Raw genomic sequence first — 24,911 nt, forward strand, 5'->3', positions numbered from 1 at the left:
GATATTGAAGGGACCATCGAGTTAGGGAGGTATCGAGTTACAGAACACAAAAGCAGTGCAACTGCGTTTCAAGGGACCATCGAGTTAGCCATGAAAACCAACTTTTACTATGGTTCTCTTACTCGATATCGAGATACGGAATATCGAGTAAGGGAGAGTTAACTGTATCAGGTTTGTAATCTCAACATAAAGAAATTCTTCTACGTGAATGGTACCTAGAGTTTGACTGAAAAACTGTTTGTCTCACCTTATCCAGACAGAATAAAATGACATCGTATTATGCTAGAAACCTAGTGATGTAATCGTTAGTTAGACATGGAAAACCACTTATGTGGCAAATTTGCGGAGAAAATGTCTTCAATGACAGTTCACGTCTCCAGGAGCTGGAGCCATTTCTCAGCATAGTACCGCGATTAACGAATGTGTTCATTAAAACATTCCGTGCGACACACCGGTAACGACCATAACTACCGCTAGAGTTGGTAGCAAGATCGTGGCTTCCGAGTTCGATGCCATCACGAACTGAGGGACCACCGATGCTATAAGTACGCGTATATACTTAGATGCAACGAATTTGCACAAACTTACCCTTTTCCTGCTGCCAACTAATGTTATTGGCTCGGTGGCATGTAGAAATTGGTCGGGAATATACGAGCAAAACTTTGGTTTCACTTTCATCCCCCTGCGACAGACGGGTAAGCAACTCGTCAGCCGTACCAATATGCAACGACAATGCACAGTGGTCCGATATAGAACCAATGTTAGGCTCATGAGACTTATATGTAAATATTATTGCAATTTTGCTTCTTATATATTTGACTTATTCCCTGCCATATTTAAGCGTAATAGACTCTTATTTTCACACGCTTCTTATTTTGTACTGATAACACAGCGTAAGGTCACCAAAGTTGTATAAAATACTGATTAGATCAATTGCAGTAATAGAATTGACGATTCTTCACAATGGCATTTTGTTAATTCGAGTATGGAACCTCTTTCTCCAAAATTGAAAGGAATTGTTTAAATATACCAACTGTTCTCATCCTCTTCTTCTTCTTGGCATTACGTCCTCAATGGGACAGAGCCTGCTTTTCAGCTTAGTGTTCAATGAGCACTTCCACAGTTATTAACTGATAGCTTTTCTTGCCAAAGTTTCTATTTTTGCATTCGTACACCGTGTGGCAGGTACGATTATACTCTATGCCCAGGGAAGTAAAGGAAATTTCCCCAACAAAAAGATTTTGGACCGACCGGAAATCAAACCCAGACACCTTCAGCATGGCATTGCTTTGTAGTCGCGTGCTCTACCCGCTCGGCTAAGGAAGGCTCCATATCAGGGTTTATTTTGTGAATCGTGCAGATTCATGTGACTCGTCTGTAGTCACTGTCGATCAACAAGGAAGCATTAAGCAACAAGCATGCATCGACTTCCATAGGGAACCAATCACATAGAGTGATAACTGTCGATAAATTCGTGTGATAGAGCTGACTCAAGCAAACTTTTGGGCCGACAGTGCCTTCAGTCGAGTCATTTTGATCGACTCGACCTATAAAATAGCTCCTACCTATTTTGGAAACAAATGCATGTCAATTAAAGCATCCTAAAATTCTACTTTGTGAGGAAACCTGGAGGCCCCGATGAAATTTATGAAAAAAGTTCGTTTTCCATAATAAAAATCGTTAAAAAAAATAATCTCCTCAAAATTTTGTTAAACTCACACCTTTCATATTTTTCTCCAAATCCTACACAGTACCAAAAAATAATGTGATTTACGTCTTTTGGGATGCACATAAAAGAAGCGAGCCAAATGACGTAAATTTGAGTCGAATTTTAAATACGTTAATGTCTGATTCTGGAAATGTCGCTCACACTTCTATCGTTTTCGTGTCCTTCAACATGTAAAATTACATTTTTGGTTAAATACATCTTCAAGGCCACGTTTTTGTGTCGTTCCATCACTTACATCATGTGCCATTCAGTCACAACTAGAATTACGTCCACAGTAATTTTCATTATTTTTAAGAGTGTAAGAATCAAAACTTTACGGGAAAAAATATCTATTTTATAAGTCGATCTAAATTACAAGACCGGAGTAACTGCGGACCAAAAATATCACTCCACACGATCTGTCAATCGAGTTGTTCGACAGTTGTCACTCTATGTGCATGCTTACTTTGATCGACAGTGACTACAGACAAGTCGCATGAATCTGCTCGACTTACAAAATAGACCCCTATGGGGCTCTGCATTGCTTTGATTTTGTATGCGATTTTGACGTTTACTGGCCTTGTTGTTTAGAAATGTAATGTTAGAGTGAAAGAGAGAGGATGATGTTTGTGCAGTGACCCATAATATGTCTCACGTAAAACTTTTTTCACCTGATTTTGAAAATCGTCAATAAAATTGAGTTTTTTTTAAAGTTAATTATGAGATTAATTCATCAAAAGTGGGCATCTATCATAAAGAAAATATAATCACAATACTACTGAAAGATGGAGAATTAAAGATATGCCATTCAACCAGGTCCGTCCCACTCGGGCTCAGATTGGGTACCACTTCTAGTACTGCATTTGGTCCCTCGGTAGTGCAAAAGGTACCCAAGTTTGACAGATCGCAGTACACTTTGAACGGCATTCTAGAATACCTTATGAGCCATAAAATTTTGGGCAATTGCAAGGGACATGGGGGTCTTTAATTTGTCTTTGATTCAACAGCAAAGAAGTCTGAAAAACATTTGTGGTATATTTCAGAGACCAACATTATGTTTTAGTTCCTCGTCGATAACTTTGATGCAGAAATGAAAAGGAAGATGATAAAAATTTGAAACGGATAAGCAGTGGAAGGAATACTTCTTTTTGGTATTACATCCTTACTGGGACAGAGTTTGCTTCTCAGCTTAGCGTTCAATGAGCACTCCCACCAAAGACACATTAAAGACCTCCATGTCCCTTGCAGTTGCCCAAAATTTTATGGCTCATAAGGTAATCTAGAATGCCGTACAAAGTGTACTGCGATCTGTCAAACTTGGGTACCTTTTGCACTACCGAGGGACCAAATGCAGTACTAGAAGTGGTACCCAATCTGAGCCCGAGTGGGACGGACCTGCTCCCACAGTTATTAACTGAAAACTTTCATTGCCATAGTTTTTTTTTCGCATTCGTATATCGTGTGGCAAGTACGACTATACTCTCTGCCCAGGGAGAATGGTTAGTTAATTCCAAGCCCCATTCTCCCATCATCTCTGTGCAACTTCGATTGTTCTGGTCAATCACGGAGTGGAACTACTAAGCCGTTTGTAGTTAGTCCCCTGAGAGGTTATCTAATAAAAAGCGAGTCCCTCGAGAAGGTAGTCTACTAGTCTACAAAAAGTGAGTCCCATGAGAGGGTATCTAATAAAAACGAGTCCCCTGAGCGGGTTTATAAAAAAAATGAGTCCCCTAAGAGTATTGGTAAGAGAAAGCGAGTCCCCTGAGAGGGTATCTAATTAAAGCGAGTCCCCTGAGAGGGTATCTAATAAAAAGCGAGTCCCTTAAGAGGGAAGTCTACAGAAAGTGAATCTAAGTAATTAAAAACGAGTCCCCTATGAAGGTATTTAATAAAAACTGAGTCACCTGAGAGGGTTGGTAATAAAAAAGAGTCCCCTTATAAGGTATCTAATGAAAAGCAAGTCTCCTAAGAGGGTAGTCTACCAAAAATGAGCCCCTTGACAGGGTAGGTAATAAAAAGCGAGTTCCCTGAGAAGTTAGCCAACAGAAAATGAGTCCCCTGAGTGGAAAACTAAGAAAAATAGCGAGGCTAACTAACAACAACAGCTAATCCCCTGAGTGTGTGGACAATAAAAAACCAGCGAGTCCCATGAGGGGGTTGCTAATGAAAAAGTGAGTCCCCTGAGAGGGTTTGGTTATGAAAAGCGAGTTCCCTGAAAGGATATCTAATAAAAAGCGAGTCCTCTGAGAAGGTAGTCTACAAAAAGCGAGACCCCTGAGAGGGTTGATAGTAAAAAGCGAGTCCCTTGAGATGGTATCTAATAAAAAGCGAGGCCCCTGAGAGGATAGTCTACAAAAAGTGAGTCCCTGAGAGGGTAGGTAATATAAAGCGAGTTCCCTGAGAAGGTAGCCAATAGAAAGCGAGTTCCCTGAGAGCAGAGGCGCGGCCACGTTCGAAACCATGGGTAGGACAAAGTTTGGCAAATATTTTGTGCACGGTGAAGCAAAAAACAATTTTAACCCTGGACTTGAAATTAAAAGTTACTATATTTAGGGGCTCTCTAGGAATTTCATCAGAAATTTATTCAAGTATTTGCCCAAATGCTCAGATATTACTTCGGGAATTTCTAAAGGAGTTCATATAGTGATTATTTCCAGAGGAACTTCATCAAAATTTATTATTTCAACCTGAATTTTTCCAAGCAAAACTACAAAAATGATTTTTTTTTCAAAGATTGTTTCAGAAAACATCTGAATTCATTAAAAAAATCTTTGAGAAATTTTTTCCACAGACATCCTTTAAAGCTCCCAGCCAAAACGTCCTCTAAAATTTAATCAAAAAATTTTAAGCATTTTCTTTAAAATTGTCTATCAGGATTTATATTAGATTTCAACTAGGGATTTCTCTAAACGATACCTTCAGCAGTTGATCCAGAGATTCCTTTTATGATTTCTATAAAGATTTCTCCAGTATTTCTTTGAGATTTTCTCAAATAAGTAGTATAAAAAGAAAATCCGAAATTCTTCCAGGAATGTCTCTAGGGAAAAGCCAAGATTTTTTTCTTAAAAATAAATTCGTGAGGTATTTTTAATGAAAACCCTAGAATACCCCTTGATAAAACTAGGGTAAGTTTAGAAAAACCATAGCTAATTTGCTAAGATAACCAAAAAAAATCAATCGAATCTTGGGATTGTATTCAGCAGAATTCCTAAAGAAATTTCTCGAAAAACATTAGAAAAAAACTCTTTAGAAATGTGTGTTGGAATGATCGGAGGATTTGCTGGGAGAAAAATCTGTAGTATAAACTGGTGTAAGACCTTGAATAAACTTTTGAAGATTACATGGGATTTTTTTAGATACTTTTTAAGAAATGTTTGGTAAAACTGCAGGAGTCATACTTGGATGAAATGCTGAAAAAATTCCTTGAAAAAATTGATTTGTCCAAAGAACCTTTTAAGGAATTTTGGATTTTTGGGAGGAAACGTGGATGGATTCTTGATGGAATCCACATGAACATTTGAAGAAATTCTTGCAGGGTTTTTTTTTTGTAAAAAAAACTCTTAAGCTATGTTTTCTTAACACACTGGAATAAACCTTTGTGAATTTCCTTGGAATAAATTTCGTAGAAATTTTTTGAAGTTCTCCTTGAATAACAACTGGAGAATTTGGTTTAAGGATTAGTGAAAAATATCTGGAGGAAATTCTAGGATATTTTGGAAAACAAATTTTAAATAAGGAAATTACTGAGAGTAGTAGCTTTTGAGTTTCCGAAGATTTTAGGAGCGAATTTTGGAGAAATTCTTTCAATTATCCTTTGAAAATCGCTGGAAGAGTTAATGGCAGAATTGATAGAGAAATCTTTGCAAGAATTTATGAAGAGAGGAAGTAGGAGAAATTATTTCAAATAAAATCACTACGATAATTCCTGAAGCTTTTCTCCGGAGAATCTGAGACAAATTTCTTGAAGAGGCTCTTAAACCCATTTTATTCTCTGAAGGTTTATTTGGAGCCTGTATAATTTTGCATCAGGATCCAATGCAAGCAGAATAAGGAAAAAAAGATTGTTTAGGCCATTTTGGCTAAAATTGAAAATATAAGCTTTTTAGAAACTGGCATTAAAATAGAGACCAAGTCTACCAATCCTGTCGTTTGCATCATTCATTGAATCATTCATATTGAAAAATATGCATAAATTTTATATATCTATCCTTTTTATTCCAATTTTATTGAACAAAGTTGAAAAAAATAGGTCAGAAAGTTTGCCTTTGCAACCAGTGAGGTCAAAATAGCAAGGGTAATCACAAAATAAGATCACTCACTCAAAGCGAGCCCCGGAAAGGGAGGCCAACGAAAATCGAGTTACATGAAAAAGCAAATAATAGAAAAATAATCTCCTGATAGAGTAGCTGAACAAAACCAAACGAAATATAAATAATAATGTAGACATATAACAAATAAAATGTATTGAGCCATTTCAAATCTCAAATTTTTTTATCTTGCACTATGATGTTCTGAGTCTGGAAAACGCTGTTTGAAATAACCAAGTCTTTTAAACAAAGGTAGACAATAAAGCAGAGAACAAAATTGTAAATTGTAATTATTGTTGAAAACTCATTTAATTTTTGTTCGCTAATTTGATATTTATGACATAGATAACTCTCCGAAGTAGTATTTTGACAAAAAAGGTAAACAATGGAGAAGGATTAGATCATGTAAAATGTATTTTGAAAATGTAATAATTTTCGATAATCTAAGCCTCGAAAAGGAAATTCGAAGAAGGATTTTGAGAACAAAGTTAGACGATAAAGTAGAGTTAGAACATGTGAGAAGTATTATTTTGAAAATTCAAGTATTTTGAACTCTTATGCTCACTTTGATGTTCTCAACCTACAAAACTCTTTCCAAAGATGCATTTCGAGAACAAAGATAGACTCATTCTTCTTTTTGGCATTAACGCTCTCACTGGGACAGAGCCTACTTCTCAGCTTAGTGTTCTTATGAGCACTTCCACAGTCATTAACTGAGAGCTTTCTTTGCTAAAGTTGCCATTTTTGCATTCGTATACCGTGTGGCAGGTACGATTATACTCTATGTCCATGGAAGTCAAGGAAATTTCCATTACGAAAAGATCCTGGACCGACCGGGAATCGAACCCAGACACCTTCAGCATGGCATTGCTTTGTAGCCGCGGACTCTAACCACTCGGCTAAGGAAGGCCCCTAAAGATAGACTCATGCTCATGGTCAATAAATTTTATTCTACTTAAAATTTTATTCTACAAATCCTTTTTTGGAGCTCTCAAATGTATTTAATCTAATTGCGGGCTACTAGTTTTAGGGATTTTTTTTAACAAATACCATATATTTGAACAATTTATTACGTTAGTTTACTTTGTATGAATTCAATGAAAATTTTTATTCGACTCAGGTGCATATTATGTATCTATGAATCATTTTGTCTGAAGATACCATTGAACTCTCTTTTAAATTATAGAGAGCTGGTGACATGAGTCGCAAATATCAATTTTACTTTCCAGTTTAAAATCCAACGATTCTAAATATATCCATTTGGGGAAAACAACTCTGATTTTTCAGATTTGGCCGCCCTCGAACTACTGTGCAACGGTAGGTCCTAGTACCTTAGTAGCAAGATATAAATAAAAGATGTTCACCGAACCGTATGTGTCGCGTTCAGCATCAACTTATACAGTACCTTTGAACTAATCCGCAACCCAGCAAACGATAGAGAAAACAAACAGGGAAATGTTTTGTTTTTAATTCGATTCACCGATGCCTGTTGTCTGCAAAACGGTGGCGATGGGAAAATCGTTTCTCCACTCTGCAGTAAAGCAAGTACAGGTAGGCAACAACAATAATTCAATAAATCTTGCACGATTGTCACTGTCTGACGCAAAATCAAAAGTTACGGTCCCATGAAGTCTGTCGTCGTCGTGATAGAATGTTGCGGAAGGACGCTTTGCATTAGGGTTTCCCAAAAAATGCACTTTGTTGGAAAACATGGGACTCATCCTTCAATTGGGCTCATTCGATAAACAAGTTACAAACAAACTATTGCATGTGGAACTGTAAGCAATTCCTTCCTTAGTCGAGTGGTTAGAGTCCATGGCTACAAAGCAAAGCCATGCTAAAGGTGTCTGGGTTCAATTCCCGGTCGGTCCAGGATCTTTTCGTAATGGAAATTTCCTTGACTTCCCTGGACATAGAGTATCATCGTACCTGCTACACGATATACGAATGACAAAGAAAGCTCTCAGTTAATAACTGTTGAAGTGCTCATAAGAACACTACGCTGAGTAGTCGGCTCTGTCCCAGAAAAAGAAGAAGAAGAAGAATAAGCATCCAAAATATGACTTGAGCTTTTGGGCTAGACATAATTTGATTGAAATTTCCCGATATAATATCAATCGATTTTTCTCAAATTGGTCTTTATGATTAATTATAAGAAAATATTTCAAGTTATGCACAATTGGACCTTTTTCGAGAATTTCAACGTGGAATCCTCTTAGCATCATTTTCCAAAATTTGAGTTTCCAAGTTTTCTGACAAATGAAATTTCAGTACACCCTATGCTCCATCTAATAATAATGTAATCAACGACCTTAAATGTGCACACAAACAATTTTCACCACTCTTTAAACGGGCCATTATCGCGTGAACAAACTGTGACAACATACATTTTCCCTATCTATCACATCGTCAAAGACTGCAGCCATTTGTTTTTGCGATCATTAAATATGCTTTATCACTATACATAGTAGGTAGTAGCGCCACCAGTCACCCAAGAGTGGGTGTGTCATAATCAGGGGGCCGATATGATGGCCATATTTTGTTGCCTCTTATCGAACGCAAGCAGCGCTCACCAATACTATTACGCTATAAGCAATGCAGCTGGTGCGAATGTGGGAAAACGAACCTAGGCACACAAAATCTATGCATATTGTTCGTTATTATTGCCATAGCGTAGCTCGCGGTTTAAAATAAAAGTAAGTTGCATTTCTATCATCGTGAAAAGCACAATGAAGTGTTGTTTTCCTTCTTGTGGTGTCGATTTTCATAATCTGAAGAACAATTATAACGATGATAACATTTCGCATCATAAGTTTCCAACCAATATCGATGCGCGGGATCGATGGCTAAATGCCATTGCTAACGCGGATAAAAATTGTTAAGAAAACCGAAGACTTTCAATGCACATTCTCACATACCAGCTATGCGCAGTTTTTGTCTTGTTTGGCGCATTTTGTCCCATTTTCTCTTATACGGATGGTAAACATTCAACAAATATATGAGTGTGCGTGAAAATTGCAACTGGAGTATAAATTTATGCTCCCGATAAGAAGGCACAACAAGACCTGTCAAATACCATATTAAAAAACTATGATGCCATCCCTCTGGTCATAATAGTTTATTTTTCCTAGCATTTAACCATTTCCATTGTCATTGCTCAATGGGTATAAAACCATAATTGGATCGAATGATTTCTAGCAGACAGACCGAACGGTTTGCAATGATAAATGGAAAACAGCAAGTCTTCATACCTTGTGCCAATGGTTGTCGTTTTTCTTCTCTCTTTTTTCCAGCACCTGTAAACGCGGCAGAATCGTAGACATGACTCGGCCAAAGACATTTTTCAAAGCTGGCTTCAGACCCCATCGCGAGACGGCGATAATCATCCACGGTTTCAACGGGACACAAACGAGCCGGCATATTATGTTTTTGAAGGATGGTATGTTGCTTTACGGTAGAGGAAGCGATCTTTTAAATTATTCTGCGGTAGAGGTGACAGAGAGCATTGGAAGGTTTAGTATGTGGTACATGTTTCTATTTGTTTTCCGTTAACAAGTTAATTAAAACTTCTGCCAGTAAAGAAATACGAAAGAACTGATTGGGGGTCATCCAAAAATGACGTCCATCATTTAGGGAAGGGGGGGGGGGTCTATGGAAGTGTGACAGTGCGTGTATTAGGTATTGGAAAAAGCGTGACAGTTGGGGAAGGGGGGTCTAGAAATCCCGAAAAACGATGGACGTCATATTTGAATCGTCCCTTGCAACTGATTATTATAAGGCACTTTATTAAAACGAAAAAAAGAATCAGATGTTAAAAGTAGAGTGGAGTACCTTGTTCCTTTTCATTCCGCTCTAAATGCTTATCTTTGACAGATACGCGTATTTCGACTACCACTTGCAGTCTTCTTCAGTGTCAGTTACTCGTATCCACTATACGAGCTATACTATATGGATTTATTGCTAAATATGAGGAAAATGAAAAAAAAATATTGGGTGGAATATTTAGACAATTTCCTGATTGGAACAAAGTATCCCTGAAAGGTTTCCATGACGAAGAATTCCTTTAAGGGGACACGGGAGACCGTGTTATTTTCCCTATCTTTCGTCTCACTCTAACAATGATCATCAAAACTTTGTGGAAGCAAATCTCGAGTTTTAGTGAACCGATGAAGCTGAAATTTTATCGGGTTGTGCACTACGTATATAGAATCATAGTGATACATTTTCGCATCGATATATGGAGTGGTTCTTGGGATTTGCTTCTTGAAATGGATAGGGTGATTATGATGACGTCCCGTGCGGCCTTAACGTTCAACGCTCCGTCATCGTCATCATCGAAACTTCAACACCAGTTTTTCTGTTCAAAACTGATTTTTTGTTTCTAAGAAAATGTATTCATTGTGTTTCGGTTGGAGAATAGAATACAATGAACACATTTTCATGCGAAAAAACTGATTTTTAAAATTCTCAAATTGATGACGGGTCCTGCCTTCTTAAAGATTGATTTTGAGAGTAATAACAGCTCGTAGTAGATCTTCGGTAGAAACCATTTGTATTTTATAACACATTTTTGACAGATTCCTTGCATTCAGATCATTTCAGATTGCAGATCAATTGTAATTTTTTAATTAAATTGTTGAAGAAATTCTGGTAAGAATTTTGACTGTAGTGAAAGAATATGTTAATTTCATAAGGTAATGATTACAATTTTTCGAAAGATTTCATAAATATATTCTGGGAAAAACTGGTCAAAGGATTCTTCAGATAATTTCTTATCGCTGGAGATTTTTTGGAGAATTCCACAGACGTTCTATCTGAGGGTGCTGGGTCATTAGGGCAAAGTATGTAAGGCCAAAAGGGTAATAAGGACGAATGAGTTCAAAAATTAAATGCTTTCATAATTAATCGTTAATGCTACCTTTTTTTACAATTATATTGAAATATGCGCAGGGATTTAGATTGAGATTTGTTGAATTAAGAAAGTTTCATAATCAACTTCATGATGTAATTTGAAACAACAAAACAACACATTTGAAAGAACGAAACATTTCAGATAAATTAGCAGAAGTACTTTGATGCCAAAAACTATCATTGAAGCAACAATACTCGAAAGTACAACCGTTGTTTATTAGAAGACCAAATCTTGCTTGAGTTCGCTAGTAGCCACCACTCTACAGTAACTGTGATCGTATATCTTTAAAGAAAAGCCAATTTACCAAATAAACGAAAATCACTAATGCATGTAGGAGTAACTTAATTTCTATTTGAGAATAAAAATGTAAAGAACAGACTTATTAAAAGAAGACAAAATCAATGAGTAAAATAATTCCAGGTATAAAGACACTAATTTAAATGAATGAAAGACACTAATTATTACAACAATGTAAAACGAGAAACCTTCCAATTTCAACAAAAAATTCCAATTTCGTCAAAATATTGACGACCTTCTTATGTGCAGCGGATTTTTCGCCACTGAGCTACCATGATGAGCACGAGCAGGCTCACGTTTCCTCTTCAGCTTCATTGCACAGAATATCTCTGCTTGAGTAATTGTGCGCTACCATAATTTAAATCTTCTTCTTTCTGGCGTTACGTCCCAACTGGGACAAAGCCAGCTTCTCAGATTAGTGTTCTTATGAGCACTTCCACAGTTATTAACTGAGTTTCGAACCCACGACCCTCAGCATGGTCATGCTGAATAGCTGCGCGTTTACCGCTACGGCTATCTGGGCCCCTATGCCATAATTTAAATGCACCCTTCAAATAAAGAATATTCCTCTAGATAAATAATCAAAACGCTGAAAAACGTAAACAAGTTTTGGAGGTTTCGGACTATTGACCCATTCGGTCTCTCGTACTTCGGCCTTACTTTATTTGTTCAGTTATAAGAGACACCTTATGAGAGCTGGAAGACCTCCAGGAAAAATATACAGAAAAATTGGGAGAAGTTTTTTGAGGTATCAACATATTTTTGAAAGATTACTTACGAGACCCGCGAGCAAGCCGTTAGGCCGAAAAGGTCGCTAGGCCGAAAGGGTCGCTAGGCTGAAAGGATAGCTAGGCCAAAATAACATATGACTATTTAAGGTCAAAAATACAAACTACTGTTTCAAATGAGTAACGCATTCATCAATGTTTTTCTTTCTTTTATACAAAGGATGTTATTTCTAGTTATATTTCACAGTGGATATTGTAGACTTCATGGTAATGCAGATAATCTTGACGAAACACCTAACCACCCATTCGGCAAGTCAGAACACCCAAACTTTTTTGCTTAATGACCCTTTCGGCCTAACTTATTCGGCCTAAATGCGGATTTTTGAATTGGGTTTAAAGATTCCATTGGAATCCAAAAAAATCTCCACTACAACATTAAGACTCCCCCTAGGACCTCAGAATTTACATCAGATTCTCAAAATCTTATAATTTCCCTTCGTTATCTCAAAATACGTATGGTAATTCCAGAATTCAATTCTCAAACTAAAATTTAAATCTTCAATCATTTTCCTCAAACCCAGTCTTTTTTTTTTCAAATAATCTTATATTTCGCACTGCAATCCCAATGTTCAAATATGTCTATTGGATTTCCTAAATTCCCACAGAAATCTTATCGGAATTTCAAAACATAGCTTGGACTTGGCTATTCTAGCATTGCAATACACTTACTGAAACTCCACATAGCAAAAAAATAGTAAAATCGGCCGACGTGAATTTCAACTATGTTCCAATATTTATACGCAATTTCTTTCGATTTTATCCTATTTACTACAATACTCCACTTCAAATGTAAATGAGTGACATCGATGTAAATGCCAAAACACCCATCTCGACTAGAGTTACTGTGCACGTAAACTTAGGTGCGGAGCCTCATTGCTTGCAAGCGCACGGGAGCGCTGTACATTGTGAGACCTTTTTTGGTGCGCCACATTTGTCTTGAGATGTGTCTCACTGTGGTCTTATGCGCTCCTTCACATGTGTTGTTTAAAATTCAGCACCCCGGTGTACTATATTAAGAAGGTGATATATTCCGAAAACTGACAGCTACTTTGCGACGTCATTCCTATCCGCCTCGAACAAATCTGCGAAAAAAAATATCTAGTGGTCCGGAAGGCATATGGTACGATAGGAGTGACGTCACATGTTTACAATGAAACTTGATATCTACATCAGTAAAGAGCCTGCCTTGTTAATTTTAATGCCGTGTTCAGCACAATAATTGAAGAGATTACAAAAGTTTTCAACGAGGATCGAAATTGTACTCTTGGATCATGAGTCTTCGACCATATCATGTAAGCCATCTAGACACCTGCATAATGAGGCGAAAACAGCTGTAGAGGCTCTTCGTTACTAACCAGTTGTTTCACAACTTGGATACCGATGGCGAGCCGTAGCGCCGAGCAGCGCATGAGACGAGTCTCCCCAAGAGCACATCACCTATCGCGCGCTTTTAGAATTTTCATGAGCCTCCATCTAGCGCAGAATACTAGGATTACGATAAGCTGAGAGACGGTTTGGCTGGAGAGTAGAAGCATTAACCTAAGAATGCTAATGTCGCTGCTGTTCGTGTTACCAACATCTAGTTTGCCACGAACTGACAGCGTGAGTACCGGGCTTCAAAGTGTCAGATTAATTTTAGGAACCAAAACAACATCATGGTATAGAACAAACAATGAAAAACCATAATTTAAGGTAATAAAAATTGAAATCAGTTTTGTGACAACTACGCTATTAGCGTTCTACTACTAATAATTCTATTGGCTGGAGGCTCGTCAGTACATTTATGTGCTCCTGAGAAATATGCAACTCCTGAGAGAGAGGAGACAGCTGGCTTAGATTGCGAGCTTCCAAAAGTCAAGGTAACCTGTCATCAACTGTCACCTGAAAACCGAACATCCGAAGGGCAGAGCGTGAAAAACCGTCAAAATTTTGCCAAACTAAAACTAGATGTGATTGAAAATTCAGGTTGTTTTCCTGTGCTCTCGCATATAAAATTGTTGAATATTTAAATATTGTCGATTGGACTCAAATCGATGTTGACATTTTTTATTTTTATGATCTTTTTGATAATGAATCGGATGTGAAAATGGTTTTGATCCAGTTTGTTCTCTCCGAACCATTGTGCACAACCCAAACATGAGAAGAAGAAATCGAAGAAGCCAAGAAAACAAGCTAGTTGTCAGTGAGCTGTCTCCTCTCTCTCAGTGTAGCTCTACTCTCGACCAACAAAACACAACTTGTTTCTAATTTATCATTCGTTCTTTAAGGCGAAGTAGCCCGTCATTCGTTTTGGCAGCAATGATGACTTTGTAGCATGCAATTTCAAAGGGATAAAACTAATTCTTGATAGATTATATTGACTTGAAAAAGTAATACTGAACGCGCCAACATACAGCAAGTATGCTGATACTTTTTCAGCTGTGTCAGTGCAAAACCAACTGATTTTCTTTGATTTGAAATCGTGAGATGAATAAGCAACAATCATTAACAACGCGTACAAATTTCAATGACGGCCTACTTCGCCTTAACCCCTCTACCGGCAGCTTCATTTTTACCGCAAAAAAAATATTCAAATCGCGATAACTTTTTTGTTTCTCGATATTTTAGTATTATTTTTTCACGAGATCTAATAAAACTCTTCTAGTTTAAGAATTCGTGTCGATATTTATCATTAGTGTTCTAGTTTTTAAGATATTCCGATGTTCCTTGGGAAACTGACATTCTCCATATAAAATGTCTTTCGTGGCCATTTTGTTTTTAGTTCATCAAAAAATAAAATTAAATGTGGGCTACACAAAACTAGGTGATAGCAAAGACAAATTGAAGACCTCCATGTACCTTGCAGTTGCCCAAAGTTTTATGGCTCATAAGGTAATCTAGAATGCCGTGAAAAGTGTACTGCGATCTGTCAAACTTGGGTACCTTTTGTACTACCGAGGGACCAAATGCAGTACTATAAGTTGTACCCAATCTGATCCCGAGTGGGACGGACCTGGTGATAGGGAGCTACTCTGAAAAAATCATATAAATCGGTCCAGTACTTTTGGAAGAATCTGAAAATTACGATACGAGTTTTTTAAAGTTTTCATTATCTTTATTTGTCCAGCGTGGTACCAGAAACATAAATGCACATTACTCAAAGACGACTGCATCAAACTGCTTCATTTTTTCACAACAATCTCATCCGTTTGAGCTGAAAACCTAATCGATTGGTCACTCGCTGGTGGTGACCAATCGATTAGGTTTTCAGCTCAAACGGATGTTTGGTTCTCCAGATCCGTGCTCTTGAAAATTTTAATTTTGGCTTCGATTTATCTTCACCTCAATGTATCATTTCGAGGAGTGAATATCCGAATACGATAAAAATTCTGTAGCCTGATATATTTACGTGGGTGATGGCTACGCGTCGGTCTCCCAAGGAATTTTAGAATGTCCCCGGATTTAGATGACCAATTCTCAATATCGACACATATTCTGAAACTAGAAAAGTTTTTTGAACACTTGTAAAAGAATGGTTCAAAAATATATAGAAACAAAAAAGTTATTGCGATTTGAATATTTTTTTAAGCGGTGAAGTTAATGTGGTGAGATGACCGATAGGTAACGGTCTTGGATCTCACTCGCTGAATCGTAGTTGAAATCCCGTTCAATCTTTTACTTTTTCTTTGTTCATTGTTCAAACCGGTTCTATTGATTATTAGACCAATTTTCAGCTGCCTATGGCTTGTTTTTGTACGTTTGAAAGATATAATTTTACGTCATATTTGCGACGAAAGTGATGTGCATTTAAAATGACGTTGTTTTTTTGCTGTGCAATACTGTTAACGTGAAATATCTACGGGAATTTAATATCTCCAACGGGATTTCTTGACGCATATAGCAATCCATAATTACTAGAGAAACTGTATTCTTGAATCCCAGAGTTCCTACCGAAATCCAAAAATTCGTACGTAATTTTTAGAATCACAGCAAAAATATTTGGTAATATCACGTCATTTTAGCTGCATATAAGTCCGGTTGCAAATATGATGTATAATTACGTCATTAAAACGTATAAAACCAGCCAGCTAATGCTGAATATTGACATGAATATTAGCATTCGATAGAACCGGTTCGATAAGTTGACAAAAAAGATGTAAAAGGTTGGCCGGGATTTGAGCCCTGATCTAGCGAGTAAGAGCTGCGTCCGATACCTCTCGGTCATCTCACCTCGCTGAAATAAGTGGGTTAACCTTGATACATGTTTTGTGTTGCTCGAAATTGAGTTCTTGGCATTTTCATCGATCGAATCTGATTACGTTTTGAGCGGAATATTATTATAAAATGGATGTAATCGAATTCAATTACGTCCTATCATTGATACGTAGCCAAAAAATACGTGAACTGATTTTTTTTTGCTGTGATGTGTTGGGTGATGTGCTAGTATCCATCGTATTAAGCATTGATCAGTGAGAACTGCAATTTTCCCAGTATTGCAGTGAATGATGCTGACACAAACCGATGCCAAACAATTCTTTCTCAAAACGGCTTTAGCATTGTACAATAACATTTTGATAAATCTTTATCTCTTTTTGGAAATAATGCAAAGAAAATGCATCTTACCGTATTCTCAGTCCGTCGTATCGTTTTCAACTCCGTCGCAATCAGTTTCCAGATTCGTCTCACAACTTACGGCTCACTGTGTGTATTGAATGGTTAAAACACAACATATCAACGCTATAATAAAATGTTTTACTAGAATATATAGATCTACTGACATCTCCCTCCATTTCTTCAGCATGATGGAATATACTAATTTCCTTTAAAATTCATTGCTCGTTATCAAAATTCAGCCCAAACCTATGAACACAATTCCTTTTGACCGTACAATTATGGCATTTGCTCACAGTACAGCGAAAACAACACAATCAAAGAAACCGTATTTTTACATCGAGCGTCGCGCACACATTGATGCGCACAAGCTTTTTTTTTTTCTCAGTACGACGGATTAAACTTTGTTTACATTCTCAATTATACGCGACGGTTGAGGAAATTTCGTAAAATTTGGTGATTTAGAGAAGTTTTACGGCGTGAGATTGGAATGAAATCCTTCAGTGAAGAAGTACGAAGGTTTTCCACAGTGAAAATAAGTGCACGGCGAAGTAAGTCACCCACGGGGGCGGGAAGAAACTTGTGTTCGAAAGTGGTGTGGCTCAGTCGATCGCTAAGCATTTCTCTCAAATCGTGTTCGTCCATGCGATTTCGGTGAAAAAGTGCAATGTGGATAATTGAACTGAAGTTATTTACCAAAATACAGTAGTTTTATTGCATTTTTGGTGTACAAGTGTACAAACCATAACAGCTTTCACAAAATTACACTTGGATAATGAATCTATGTTGCAGGTAAGTTTGAAAATCCGCCGCAGTGGAACATTTAAAGTTTGATACGACGAATAGTAGCGCTTACGACGAAGAAGAACAAAACCCTATTCTCAATTTTTTACCAAAACCCCAAAGTGCAGGATCAATTGGTCTACAGCCAAAATAAACCTTAATTTGCCCAGACTGACTTCTCCGTAACGTTTTCTCAATATCATGGGTGCTTAATTACATTCCAACACACATCAGATTGAAACGAAATTCTTTTCCATGATTGATATTGGAAATACATAAATTTTCACATGTCATTCCGTTGAATATATCATGAGATATTACAATACAAGGCGTAATGTTATTTTTGAAATTATAGAGTAATGTTGGGGACGGACCTGGTGTAGTGGTTAGAACACACGCCTCTCACGCCGAGGACCTGGGATCGAATCCCATCCCCGAGATAGTTACTAAAATTTTCAGTGACGACTTCTTTCTGAAGGGAAGTAAAGCCGTTGAAGAACTAGCCCGAGAAGAACTAGCCCAGGGCTAAAAATCTCGTTAATAAAGATAGAAAAAAAAAAGAATAATGTAGCAATTGTTACCGGAATAAAGCTCACCGTTTCAAAGCATGTTTCTGCCAAACATGGGGGCGCTAGCTACTGTCGTTTGTTCGTCTTGTACAAATCCCAGTTTTTGTACTTTAAGCAAATTAATTTTTGAAAAGGAGTCGAGATGTAGTGAAAATGCAAATTATGATACAAAACAGCATTAATAAACTCAAATTACCTTTCCGGCGCCTAATTTTAATGAAAAAAGAGGAAAAATTAAAAAATCGAGTGTCACTGAAAACTCTCCTCTACCATGAAATTTGCATCTTCCGCTTGCGAACGTTTTCTAATGTGTGATTGTACATAACATGAAGATAATGCCTTACCGAACTTTCCGGTCGTGAAAGTCACTCGTAAAATAGCTTTGCTTCTTCTATTTCACTGATTAAAAAATTAAACAAAGTGGCTCCAGAGTATCGCCATAATTGGGCACTCATACACTCTTTGTACCAGTTATCGACATAGTCGAAATAACACGATTTCCAGCTTAAAACAGTAGATTTGATTGCTCACCAGCAAAATTTATTCATTTGTTCTCACTAGGCAACATACATTAATCGGTTGAAGCCGTTTTTCCGGATAAAAACATACATTTCGTTAGTGGTGTCCTTTAGCAATCTGCTAAGAAGGTGACATACCATGACCCCACAATTATGGATCAAATAGTTTGAAGTCCAACCTATAAAATTCAATAAAACGACATGAAAAACGTAAAATTGTTATTTAAAAGCACGAATTGAATCGTTTCAAGTTGGAACTTCGGTTAGTAAACTGTTTCGAGTGTAAAATTTACATAGAATTGCATAAAATTAAAAATTGTATCGGTTTCTGAAAACCATTTTATGGATTAATTTTCATATTATGGATCAAATTGTGACATATTACGGATCAGTGCGCAAAATCAAAAGATTTTCAACTCAATGCATCTGTATTGCATGATCTGGCGAAAGTTAACAATGTGTCACATATTACTGCAAAAAATAGCAGTGTTATAGCTGGAAACAAGGGTAAAATGTCATTTTTTGTGATACTGCATTATAGTAACTGAGATATGTACTGTTTTCGCTTCACACCAAGTTGTTCACCCATTTTTGTCTGCTAAAAAATGAAATTTACAAACCTTGGTGTTTTATTACTTTTATCCTAAGTGCTATTATCTGAAAATGACGAATCCAATGCTTAAAATAGCAGAAATCTACATTCTTTGGAAATGATCCATAACCGTGGTAAACAATCATTTCCTGGCCCATATTATGAATCACTAGTTAGAACGGCTAATATTCAGTTTTTACAATCAACAATTAAGGAAAATGTTTTCCAAAAATGAATTCATACTAAATCTAAGCGAACGAGCATTTTTTCTGCTATAATATTTGATTTTTACCACCTGTGGGAGCTTATGAATGCAAACGGCACTTCTTACAGAAAACGACCATATAATGATACTTGTGGGGTACCAACTAAACATTTGTCAAATACACCGTTATTTAGCGGTTGCATGTTGTGCTTAACATGGGGCCCAGATAGCCGTAGCGGTAAACGCGCAGCTATTCAGCATGACCATGCTGAGGGTCGTGGGTTCGAATCCCGCTGGTCGAGGATCTTTTCGTAAAGGAAATTTTCTCGATTCCTTGGGCATAAGAGTATCTTCGTACCTGCCACATGATATACACATGCAAAAATGGTCAAACGGCAAAGAAAGCTCTCAGTTAATAACTGTGGAAGTGCTCATAAGAACACTAATCTGTGAAGCAGGCTTTGTCCCAATTGTGACGTTACGCCAGAAAGAAGAAGAAGAATGTTGTGCTTAACATTACAAATGGTAGAAGACATAACATGGGAAAAATATGTTCTAGGGGTATTAGGGGCATAATGAACATACGGGGCGAAATGGACACCCTCTCAATATCTGATAATACACATATTTCATCAAAAGTTCATTCACTGCATGGAATCTGTAATGCATTTGAAATGCTTGACGGTAAAAAAAAATATTTTTTGCTTCAATTGCTCTTTAAAATTTGACTTAAAATTTTTCTCAGTTTCAAATTGGCATATAAGCAAGACCGTGGAAGAATCTAATTTTTGAGCAAAGTAACGAACCCAGACAGGTTCTTTTTAGCTATTATGATTGAGGGAGAGTCCTTTTGCATATCGGAATGATTGACAGTCATTGAATATGTTGGAATAACTAAATTTCATACAGGTGTTCATTTCGCCCCGATACCTTTTTACCAGCCTTGTTTTCGACCCAATTTTCTATCTCGCTTTTCTGACATATGATATGATTTTTATCACTATGAATGAATGTGGCACGTCGTACTAACATCAAACTTGAAAACTAGCCGGGGGTAAATTAAAAACATTGCCATTTAAGGGTCTTAAAACGAACATTTGCTTAACGTGTCCATTATGCCCCTAATTCCCCTACGTCAACGTTTATGTTTTGAGCAAGTTATCCGATGTTGAACGCCAAAGTGATCCGTAACTGTGTGGGCATGGTATGTGATAGGCAAATTTTTATAAAAAGGTTTATCATTCCTGTGAATGTTGGCCGTTATATTCTAGTTGCCTACTATTGCCATAATTGGTGCTATAGCCATTATTGGTACTTCTACCCTATAGGTTTGGATTGCATAATCCAGCATTTTTTTAGAGATGTTTTTATATCATCAACTTTTTACGTTCTTTTCACACTACATTTCCTCAATTCCATAAACATTTGTATCTGCATCACTTTCAAATGATGCAAATGAAATGTAATGTTGCATCACATTTGCGACGGAGATAATGTGCATTTAAAAATACATGATTTAATACATTATTTTTTGCACTGTAGTGAAGAGAATGTTACCGTTTTTTGAGGCTCGTTCAAGTGCTCGTTCATTGCTCTTAATGAGGTATTCCATGGAGTCTAGCGAATCTATCCAGCACGACCATGTTGAATTAAACTGAAACTTGTTGAAGCACTTGTTCCTTTTAAGTGAAAGTGCAATTCATCGTTAACATTATTTTTTCTAAATCACGACTAGTACGGCCTGTGTGAAAAAAGCACTCATGATTAAAATATTATTTATTGCGGAAACGGTTAGTATGTTTGATTTGGTGTATTAAGCGAAGTTGTATAAAGATGTGTACTGTAAAAAAAACGTTTGAAAAAAAAATAGTTAAAAAAAGTTAATTTTCTCAAAAAGCGCATTTTAAAAAATATCTTATTTTTTTGTCACAAGTTAGGTCATAATGTTAGCCACCAACTGTCAAACTTAAGATTCTTAAAAAATGTGCTCTTTGATAAAATTAACCTTTTGTAACTCATTTAATTATTTAATGATTTTTTTACCGTGTATGATTTTTTTTTCTCTTGCAATTGCTGTCGTTTTTGCAATAAATTATATTTTAATCATAAGTGCCTTTATCACTCAGGCCCTACTGGAAAATAAGTCTTGGTTCAGAAAAAAAAAATATAACAGCGAATGGCATTTTTTCAGAAACTGAACAAATGTGCAAAGTTTCAGCTAAATATAAATCGACAAATTAAAAAATTATTTATATTTTCGTCAAGTTGCGTGGATTCATCTACTATTATGAAATTTTTATACGCTTCAATATCTCAATTTTGGTATTATAAATGAATAGAAAACTTTAATCTACATGCTCAATTATATTTCAATGACAAGGGGTGATTAAAAAATTCAAATGCTTTTACACATAGGTTCAGTGCACAAAAAGTTTGAAAATTTAGATTCCGGTTAATGCAGATAAAAACTAAGGGCCGTACGTGAAACACTTGATCATCTAGAAAGAGGGAGGTTTTGGCCAAAGACCACGGTCCATACAAAATTCCAAATTTTTTGACGAAGCTTGAAGAAAACACTAATTTTTCGAAAGGAGGGTGCATAGTAACGCCACACAACTATGTTCCACATTTAGAATCTAATTTTAGTATCACTAAAGTTACAGTTGCTGTTCACATTTAACCTCCCAACCATCCAAGACCTCTAGGTATATGATGCGGAATATTTTTTTATTGAACCAGTCCCATGTGGGCTAGAGAAAAGCTCACCTCTCCTGAAAGCTCTTCTGTCTTGCACTCACCACAAAGCCCGCTAATTTTATATCGTTTCGCTCTCGTCCAAACAAACAAAATCACCTCCTGCAAGCGTACCTTTCGCGCAAGTACAACGTCTTCGCCGTGGATTGGGAGCGGATTTCTCAGTACCCATGCTATCTCTCGTCACTGTCCAACACGAAGCTAGTCTCACAATGTACGGCCCAGGTAGTTATGCTCTTTTTTTAGATAATCATAGATTAGATGATACATACATTTGTTTGAACATGAGTCCGCCGGCGCGGCGTTAACACGGTTCAATTGATATCAATTGTTTGCTAAATAGTTGCATATTCACAGCTGTACTCTTTCATTACCTTTACCGGGAGCCTCAGCAAGCAGATCACGTGCGTAGGCCATTCACTTGGCGCTCATATTTGCGGCATGATGTCCCATCATTTAACCAAACGACAGTACAAAATCATAGGTGAGTTCAAAGTGCTAATATGATTACATCTGCTTCTGGGTTAGTTGTAAGTTATTATATTGGGTGGTACGAATAAAAAATAATAAAACAATCAATATATTTTTATGTAATTACTTTGCGAATCAATCTCCCGCTCAGGTTTAGATCCAGCCCGACCGTTGATCGAGAAGCATGCCTCGAATCGGTTCCGGCTGACAAAAGACGACGCCAAAGTGGTGCAGATTATCCACACTAACGCGGGCTTCTTGGGACAAAGCTCGTTTACCGGAACGATCGATTTCTGCATCAACGGTGGCCAGACGCAACCGTACTGCTCGGGCGATTCCATTAGTAAGTTTGGTGCGAACATTTTTACGATATAGAAGTAAAAATGAAATAAAATTCCTAAATATCTCATCTCTTTAGAGCGAGCTCGTTGCAGTCATTTCCTTAGCGTTTGCTATCTTGCCAATGCAGTATTATCCGGTACATCCACGGTGGCGTTTCCGTGCCCCACCGGATGCGTGCGGAACAATCGGATACCATTTGCACCCTTACGGTACTCCAGTCGAATACGAGGTAGGATGAAATATTATCACATCGGACAGGACACACCGGATGAGTAAGTATTGGAATTTGTGTTTTACTGAACATACAAGTAATGTTGGATACATATTGCAGAGCTACCGGTGGATATTGTGTTCACATGGATCAGGCAATGAATTGCCCATACAACTGAAACTGTCGAAATAGGTTGTGTTACCAGATTGTACATACGAATGTAAAAATGTGATATACATTTATTTAAGACATGAGGTAGAAAATAAATAATATTTATGGAATCCTATGAGATATTTTTGTTTGATGCAAACATCGAATTATTTTGTTGAGTCAGAGTGGACCAAGTGGAATTTTTCAAATTTTAAGAAAAATGGACTTAAAGTCTAGCACTTTGCAATACTTTAACTCGTTACTATTTTGTACAATATTTTCAACACACCTTTGTGTTACTTTCAAATAATATAATTTAGTATTAATAATGGAAAACATAATCCAAACTTGTAATAGAAAGATTTTTTTGGTGGGCTAAGTGTACTTGGTCTACTTTGACTGAACCAAAGAACACCGTTCAGTGATTTGGTTCACTTTGACTGAACAGTTTCTTGGAAAATCACAATCATTTAATATTTAGATGCTCAAACTGGGTAAATTCTTCGAGAATCCATATGTGTATTTCCCAAATCAGTGACATTGGGATAGCCTGAAAACTGGCCCAAAAAGCGGATCCTAGGATATCCCAAACACGAAGACACAAGTCATCATGTAACTACCAAAAACATCTAACGTACTTTGAAATCGACTTAATATGCAATAATTAATCAGTTCATTGCTTTTTGACACTTGGTGCTTCAATTTCTGACCAACTACCCAAATATTGTAAATGGCAAGAAATCCAAAATCCAAAACTGATGCAATGAATTATGTAATATTTATGAATTTCTATTGATGGATGAGAAGAAGAATCATTTCATATCGAAAAACCTGAAAAAAAAACACTTGAAATGTCTTGCATTTGCTCGAACTCCATAGCCGCTGATCGTTAAAAAGCGTAAAAAGCGCTTGGTCCACTCTGACTGCATACTTTTATCGATTTTTATTGATCATTCAAAGTAAATTTGTTACATATCTCTTGCAATTTATCAGATCAGATTCATCAAATCTGAACAAAGTGAAATTGAGGTAAAGTAATTTTGCGTCTAATGACAGAATAATCTAATTTTCCCAAGTTTTGTACTTAGCATTTCATAGTCGCATACCCTGATGATAAACATTACACTTTGAAAAATCGCATGTTATTGTCAAAAATGTAGGACGTCTTGAAGAAATTGTTTCTCATGCTCATTTTAAAATATTTTACTAAAGTCATGGTTTTGGAAGCAATAGTCTTATGAGTTTAATGTGCCTTAATTGTTTTTCGAAGTTTAATGAAACGTAAATATAACTTTTTGAAAAATACATTTGTTCCTTTGGTAAAAGACAACTTAGATTAACATCGGCTCATAGTTTACCAGCAATACAGAGCCGATTATCACACATAAATTCAGCCTATGCTATGCTAATATGTAGCCGCTTATCATACATAAATGAAACCAACATAAAGGTTCTTCAGAATACACAGTTCAAGCTATTTCAGATATTAACACTTTCTATCATTTGACAAGGATGAATGTTAGGAACAAGGTCTTTGAAAATTCGAAATTGCTTTCGCAATATACTGTATATCAATTTTGTAATATGAAATGATTTTTATCGATTGAGCTCATCTATGATTTGTAAAACGTGTATTGCACGAATATATCATATAGTTGCTGAATCACGAGCACAATTATTTTATATGGTCAATCAAAATTATGCTATATACATA

General features: G+C 36.7%; 1 protein-coding gene across 2 annotated transcripts in view; it reads left to right on the top strand.

Annotated features, from left to right (window-relative positions):
- The window catches only part of LOC5568616 (pancreatic lipase-related protein 2), a 68,709-nt gene extending 45,392 nt beyond the window's left edge, over positions 1 to 23,317 (top strand). The window contains exons 3-8 of one of the 2 annotated variants that reach the window (XM_021847057.1): positions 9,309 to 9,454; positions 22,133 to 22,248; positions 22,381 to 22,507; positions 22,646 to 22,846; positions 22,913 to 23,108; positions 23,168 to 23,317. In XM_021847057.1, coding sequence (XP_021702749.1) covers positions 9,309 to 9,454; positions 22,133 to 22,248; positions 22,381 to 22,507; positions 22,646 to 22,846; positions 22,913 to 23,108; positions 23,168 to 23,225 — 844 coding nt within the window. In that variant the 3' untranslated portion in view covers positions 23,226 to 23,317. The remainder of the gene's footprint in view (positions 1 to 9,308; positions 9,455 to 22,132; positions 22,249 to 22,380; positions 22,508 to 22,645; positions 22,847 to 22,912; positions 23,109 to 23,167) is intronic. The other variant, XM_021847058.1, reaches the window with a different exon arrangement.
- The last annotated feature ends 1,594 nt before the right edge of the window (positions 23,318 to 24,911 follow it).

The sequence above is a fragment of the Aedes aegypti genome, chromosome 2 (genome assembly GCF_002204515.2).
Source record: "Aedes aegypti strain LVP_AGWG chromosome 2, AaegL5.0 Primary Assembly, whole genome shotgun sequence".
Classification (NCBI taxonomy): domain Eukaryota; kingdom Metazoa; phylum Arthropoda; class Insecta; order Diptera; family Culicidae; genus Aedes; species Aedes aegypti.